Here is a 6,495-nt window from a genome sequence, read left to right as displayed (position 1 = left end):
CATGAACCCATAGAACTAGTAAGACTGAAGACAGTAGTTATAAACAACAGCTGAAAATAAATATAGCTGTCCTTTTGTGACCTCTAGTGAGTAATTGTCTTAATTGTTTTATGCTTAAAAATCTGCATTTTTCAGACTATAGTGTACAACTATAAATATGTGAATTCACGTATTATTATTTGTTTTATTAAAATAAATGTCATCAAGTAAATGGGAGAAAATTGGTTTATTGAGACAAAAGTGAAATACCAACTTGAACGGTTGAACGCTTGGAAAAATATTAGTAATTTAACTATATAATGAAATCAAAACGAACAAACTAACTTTGTGTGTTTTCATTTTAGCTTTGAGTTATTACAAAAAAAATAACAGGTATTCTGTTGAATACAACATATTTTTAAAGGCGCATATGGTCCCCATACAGTTTAATTAAATACGGACACCTATTATGTTTAAAAAATGGAATTCTTATTTTCTAATCACTTAGAATAATGATAATAATGTGTAATAATAATATTGTTAAAATAATGTCCATGAAGCAATGTTGGTTAAAACAATCGTTGCTCTAATGCGCTTTTCAAACCTCAGTAGAATATACAAAATATCCTAACAATCGTAGATAAAAACACATATTCAGAAAAAGAAATTTACTTTATTGCCATTGTCAGTAACGGGATCTACAAGCTAGATTTATTTTATACAGTTGGTAAACATTTAACATTAAAACAAAATCTTAAACATAAATAAACGTGCAACTTAGCTTTTTAAATAGTGCATAAAGTTAAGTTGAAATTCAAATATTTCTACTTAACTTAAAGAAAGAGCCCATTTAGAAGCCCCGCCTTTCTCTTGCGTCACATCCGTGAAGTCGCGTCTTCAGCCCGTCACGCGCATGCTCAGGTCTCTTTACGACTCGGCTGGCAAAGATGGCGGACGCACAAGTATGTTCCGTGAAACGGCCTGTGGACTTAAATTCGACAATAATGCTGCAATACAAACATTTTTGTCCGTCCTGTATCACAATCGGGCTTCATAATAATGTTCTCTACACATTTGAGCGAATTTAATCTACAAATGGCTGTTTATAAGTTAGATATTAGGCCTATCCGTTCACCCTCGTGGATGGTAAAGCGGTAGCCCGGGTAGTGTTAGCTTAGCATAATGCTAATGATTCGTTCAAACGCACACGCCCGTCTTACAGAATGCATCTCAACTTTTAACTAATTCCTATCGAAAGTATTATTTACATTAACCGTTTTAAAGTCAAACTCTTGTCTTTCTCCTAGACCGAGAGGTCCTACCAGAAACAGCCCACCATCTTCCAGAACAAGAAGCGTGTTCTGGTCGCTGATGGGGCGAAGGAAGCAAAGGAGAAGCTTCCTCGCTACCACAAAAGTGTTGGGCTTGGCTTTAAAACCCCAAGAGAGGTAACGTTTAAAACTAACTTGTAACCAACTGTCAAATATATTAGCTTGACCTGGCTATCAACGGTTATCTACCCGTGTTTACAGGCTATCGAAGGCACTTACATTGACAAGAAATGCCCCTTCACTGGAAACGTCTCCATTCGCGGTCGTATCCTCTCAGGTCAGTGTTTCTACAATCTTTCAATTACTTTGGCTTGTTGTACTTCAGACTGGGGTGATGCTGAGATTTATTGGGGTTTTGAGATTATGAGTTAGAAGAAAAACTTTTAAATGAAGATCTGCTAGTACAACTGTCAATAGATCTTGAAATTGGCTCATGGCTGCTAGAATTTTTATTTGTGAATGATTAACAAAAGGTGATTAACATTAAATTAAGTTGGCAGCATACCTGCTCCTTCTGCGAAAGGGCTTTCTTTATCTGATGGTATGAGTTAAATTTAAAATACTGTAGTGTACAAGACTGACAAGACATGTATAGTTAACCACCTTATTGAAAGGATGATGAACTATTACCGTAAGCCACCACAACTGCCAAAAGGACACTCGTCTTAAGCAGTTCAACTGTCTTTACCCTTAACTTCGTAAACCAAAACTCCCTTCTTCCAACTTGCCTTATGCTTTCACTGACCTGTGTAAATCCCTTATTGAATTAAATGAACTATACACCACTGCAGATCATGATCAAGTTTTTGAGCAGCACTCCTCTATAGTCTATAAGATGTTGATGATTTGGCTATTGCCGCCAGTCTGTCTTGCAAATGATGTTTTTCTCACGATGGTCTTCCAAGCCGTGGCTCTGACGAAGATGCCTAATGGCAACACTGATGCACAGCAGAGACGTATAGCTATGGGTGTCAATTCAACACTGTAGGATTAAAATAGACTGTAGGAAAGCAAGAATATTTTAAAACTGGAACATTGTATGTTTAGTTCAACAGCCTGTATTCAGACAATGACAAACACTTTTGAAAAGGAATTGACCCGGTGGTGAAATTTCTGTATTCCAGGTGTGGTGACCAAAATGAAGATGCAGAGGACCATCGTTATCAGGCGTGACTACCTGCATTACATCCGCAAATACAACCGCTTTGAGAAGAGGCACAAGAACATGTCGGTCCATCTGTCCCCATGCTTCAGGTATTCATTTTCTCTACCTGCATTTCTTCTCGTACAAGTTCTCTTAACTTGATTTACTCTTTGAAAGGGTATATCATTTCAACAATTTGGTGAAATCACTTTTAATAATTAGTTTTTACTTCAGGGTAACATTGTATGCCATGAAACAAGTGTTCACTGTAGTGTTCATGATGCATGAAAGACTCGCGTTAACTTTCAGTAACTGCTGCAAATGATGTTTTTCTCACGATGGTCTTCCAAGCTCAGCTATGACGACACTGCCTAATGGCTTCACTGATGCAGTATTGAGCAAGATCTTTGCTTAAGTCTGCTTTGGTTCTGAAGTATTAACTCTGTTTTGGTCCCTGCAGAGACGTCACCGTTGGTGACATCGTGACTGTCGGAGAGTGCCGACCCCTCAGCAAAACCGTGAGGTTCAACACCCTGAAAGTGACTAAGGCAGCTGGAGCCAAGAAGCAGTTCCAGAAGTTTTAGGTGTGAAACATTAACCACAAGTTCAATGTCGAAACGTGTACATTTTTTACGTGATTTCCTTAGATGCGATTTGAGTGAATTTGAATTAACCGGTTTATCATTTTTATTTAAAACCCAGAGTAGAATTTTAGATGGTATCACAAGTTTATTACTGGATTATCACATCAAACCTACATGATGGCTTGTGGACATTCTTTATGGAAATGTACTCGCTGTTCCTAATCTTATAGTTACAATCTATTTGTTAAATTTATTAAACATTTCCTGACTGCTGCAAATGATGTTTTTCTCACGATGGTCTTCCAAGCTCAGAGCGATGAAGATACTGCCTAATGGCTTCACTGATGCAGTTTTACTAACTGTTCTGTGAATTAATGCATTTATTTTCTATAATTCTAACAGATTAATTTTGTTCCACAGAAATGCTCCAGTTGACTGACCCGAGAGTGCAGACCCCTCAACAAAACCATGAGGGTTGAAGTCCTCAAAGTGACAGTTAAATAAACAATCTTGTTTAAATTTTAGTCTCGTCGTCCGTCAATTCTTTAAATTTATTATACATTTTTAAATATAAGATGCTGCTTCACAAATGGAATATATTCTATGTTTACTGAAGACCAGCTAAAAAGCCTATACAATTTATATGTAGTTTACTTTTTCTAAATGTTGGGCACAAATGAAAGTGAATCGCCTGCTTGGTTTATCTTGACATGGGACTAGCTTTAAAATGTTCAGTTATTCAAGGTAAATGCTGGGCTATTATCAGATACAATTTAGATAGTTTCTTCCCCATCTGACGTTTCTAAAAGATGGATTCCCTGGATCTCTGACATTACACACGAGTAGTACGGAGGTATTGGGTTGTTTTCAAGTGTCGATGTGGAAGTGTGGGGCCTGATCGCTACAGTCGTATGGAAATGCGTTTTTAGCTGTAAATCCAACAGGAGAGGGATTACTCTGAAAATGAATTCAACTCTGCTGACATTGGGTGAGTACAAAACATTTAATTCTGAAACTTGTGTGGTTTAAAGGTCTGTATTATAAAGGGGCACGAAACAAAAGACTTGAACATTATTTAACCCAGTTTATGTATTCCAGGTGTGACAAAGATGCAGAGGAACATCGTCATCAGACGTGACTTCACCCGCTTCAGGTATTCATTTTCTGTACTTGCATTTCTAAAATAAAAACTAAGCTTAAAGTTTAATTCTCATGCGACTTCTGTTAGGTTGTTTTACTGTCATTTCAAGGGTTTGGTGAATTACTTTTTAAACTGAACAGTTAACAATCACTACAGCAAAAAATTTCATTACCAGTTACTTCAGGGTAACATTGCATGCCATGAAACAAGTGTTCACTGTAGTGTTCATGATGCATGAAAGACTCGAGTTAACTTTCAGTAACTGCTGCAAATGATGTTTTTCTCACGATGGTCTTCCAAGCTCAGCTTTGACGACACTGCCTAATGGCTTCACTGATGCAGTACTGAGCAAAATCTTGGCTTAAGTTTGCTTTGCTTCTGAAGTATTAACTCCGTTTTGGTCCCTGCAGAGACGTCACCGTCAGTGACATGAAAACGTGAAGTGACTAAGGCAGCTGGAGCCAAGAAGCAGTTCCAGAAGTTTAAGGTGTGAAACATTAACGACAAATTCAATGTTTAAATCTGGTTTCCTTAAATAGGATTTGATTGAGCGAATTTGAATTAACCTGTTTGAGCATCATTGGTTTATAACCCAGAGTAGAACTTGAGATGATGGTATCACAGGTTTATTGGTGGATTATCACATCGAACCTACATGATGACTTCTTTATACAAATATACCAACTGTTACCACTCTTTAATGTAAATTAAAATTTGATTGTTAAATATATTAAACATTTCTCAACTGCTGCAAATGATGTTTTTCTCACGATGGTCTTCCAAGCTCAGCTATGACGACACTGCCTAATGGCTTCACTGATGCAGTATTGAGCAAGATCTCTTGGCTTAGGTCTGCTTTGGTTCTGAAGTATTAACTCTGTTTTGGTCCCTGCAGAGACGTCACCGTTGGTGACATCGTGACTGTCGGAGAGTGCCGACCCCTCAGCAAAACCGTGAGGTTCAACACCCTGAAAGTGACTAAGGCAGCTGGAGCCAAGAAGCAGTTCCAGAAGTTTTAGGTGTGAAACATTAACCACAAGTTCAATGTCGAAACGTATACATTTTTTACGTGATTTCCTTGGATGCGATTTGAGTGAATTTGAATTAACCGGTTTATCATTTTTATTTAAAACCCAGAGTAGAATTTAAGATGGTATCACAGGTTTATTACTGGATTATCACATCAAACCTACATGATGGCTTGTGGACATTCTTTATGGAAATATACTCGCTGTTCCTAATCTTATAGTTACAATCTATTTGTTAAATTTATTAAACATTTCTCAACTGCTGCAAATGATGTTTTTCTCACGATGGTCTTCCAAGCTCAGCTATGACGACACTGCCTAATGGCTTCACTGATGCAGTACTGAGCAAGATCTTGGCTTAAGTCTGCTTTGGTTCTGAAGTATTAACTCTGTTTTGGTCCCTGCAGAGACGTCACTGTTGGCGACATCATGACTGCCTGGCTCATGCATCGGAGTTTGCAACAGAGGTGAATATAAAATTATAAAATGCTAATGTCTATGAATGTTTGTGTGACGTTAACCAGTTTGTGTAACATTGGTTTTAAGACCATTTAAGTCTCGCCAACATCAAGAAACTTTATTTTTTAATTTTATCAAAACGATTTCTTAACTTCTGCAAATGATGTTTTTCTCACGATGGTCTTCCAAGCTCACAGCGATGAAGATACTGCCTAATGGCTTCACTGATGCAGTTTTACTGTAACTGTTCTGTGAATAAATGCATTCATTTTCTTAATTCTAACAGGTTTATTTTGTTCCTCAGAAATGCTTCAGCTGGCGATGTAACCTGAGTGCAGACCCCTCAACAAAACCATGAGGGTCAAAGTGACAGAGGCTGAAGTCAAAACACACCATTAGTTAAATAAAAAAATCTTGTGTTCAATTTCTCGTCTGTCATTATATTTAATATCAGTTTTTTAAATATAACATATTGTTACTTCTCTTGGTTTATCTTTAATGATACACTGACTATCTAAATGTTAATTAAAAGTTTTGCCGACGCAAGTACTTTATCACATACAATATTCAATCACAGGAAGCCACACAGTATTTGTGATACTTGTTTAAATCCTAGATGGAGCTCTTTGAAAAACGCACCGCTTACTGTACAACGCCGCCCTCTAGTGGTCAAAATAATTTGGGGATTTGTGCCGTTTAATTGTATTTGTTTTTTAATCTTAATCACAGCAATATAAGTAAACATGTGTTTCTTAACCGTCTGACATCTTACAAAGATGGAGTCCCTTCATCTTAATCCACTCATTACAACTTTGAAGAGTGACTCACA

General features: G+C 37.2%; 1 protein-coding gene and 7 non-coding genes across 9 annotated transcripts; all 8 read left to right on the top strand.

Annotated features, from left to right (window-relative positions):
* Positions 1-875: 875 nt before the first annotated feature.
* Positions 876-6,090, top strand: rps11 (ribosomal protein S11). 2 transcript variants are annotated; one of them, XM_087809246.1, is made up of 6 exons: positions 876-941; positions 1,287-1,427; positions 1,512-1,587; positions 2,435-2,564; positions 5,615-5,674; positions 5,971-6,090. In XM_087809246.1, exons 1-6 carry the CDS (start codon positions 927-929, stop codon positions 5,996-5,998), a joined length of 450 nt encoding a protein of 149 aa, XP_087665372.1. In that variant the 5' UTR covers positions 876-926; the 3' UTR covers positions 5,999-6,090. The 2 variants fall into 2 exon arrangements, with proteins under 2 accessions (XP_087665372.1, XP_087665371.1); XM_087809245.1 differs by lacking the exons at positions 5,615-5,674; positions 5,971-6,090 and adding exons at positions 2,915-3,038; positions 3,459-3,562.
* Positions 2,181-2,261, top strand: LOC148065185 (small nucleolar RNA SNORD35). Its single transcript, XR_015713470.1, has one exon. It is a non-coding gene; the product is annotated as a small nucleolar RNA SNORD35 (small nucleolar RNA).
* Positions 2,771-2,850, top strand: LOC148065184 (small nucleolar RNA SNORD35). The gene has a single exon (XR_015713469.1). It is a non-coding gene; the product is annotated as a small nucleolar RNA SNORD35 (small nucleolar RNA).
* On the top strand, positions 3,311-3,392 carry LOC148065183 (small nucleolar RNA SNORD35). Its single transcript, XR_015713474.1, has one exon. It is a non-coding gene; the product is annotated as a small nucleolar RNA SNORD35 (small nucleolar RNA).
* On the top strand, positions 4,446-4,525 carry LOC148065182 (small nucleolar RNA SNORD35). Its single transcript, XR_015713473.1, has one exon. It is a non-coding gene; the product is annotated as a small nucleolar RNA SNORD35 (small nucleolar RNA).
* Positions 4,929-5,008, top strand: LOC148065181 (small nucleolar RNA SNORD35). Its single transcript, XR_015713468.1, has one exon. It is a non-coding gene; the product is annotated as a small nucleolar RNA SNORD35 (small nucleolar RNA).
* Positions 5,471-5,550, top strand: LOC148065180 (small nucleolar RNA SNORD35). Its single transcript, XR_015713471.1, has one exon. It is a non-coding gene; the product is annotated as a small nucleolar RNA SNORD35 (small nucleolar RNA).
* LOC148065179 (small nucleolar RNA SNORD35) lies at positions 5,822-5,903 on the top strand. Its single transcript, XR_015713475.1, has one exon. It is a non-coding gene; the product is annotated as a small nucleolar RNA SNORD35 (small nucleolar RNA).
* Positions 6,091-6,495: the final 405 nt, after the last annotated feature.

Source organism: Callionymus lyra, chromosome 15 (genome assembly GCF_982586985.1).
Source record: "Callionymus lyra chromosome 15, fCalLyr1.hap1.1, whole genome shotgun sequence".
In the NCBI taxonomy this organism is placed as follows: Eukaryota; Metazoa; Chordata; class Actinopteri; order Syngnathiformes; family Callionymidae; genus Callionymus; species Callionymus lyra.
Note: the sequence above shows the minus strand (reverse complement) of the source record. Positions and strands in the feature narration are given on the sequence as shown.

Excerpts from the sequence above, each read along its gene's own strand:
- rps11 (XM_087809245.1), top strand. Across the intron at positions 1,428-1,511 it reads GCTTTAAAACCCCAAGAGAG|GCTATCGAAGGCACTTACAT; the intron begins GTAACGTTTAAA and ends CCGTGTTTACAG. Across the intron at positions 2,565-2,914 it reads CATCTGTCCCCATGCTTCAG|AGACGTCACCGTTGGTGACA; the intron begins GTATTCATTTTC and ends TGGTCCCTGCAG.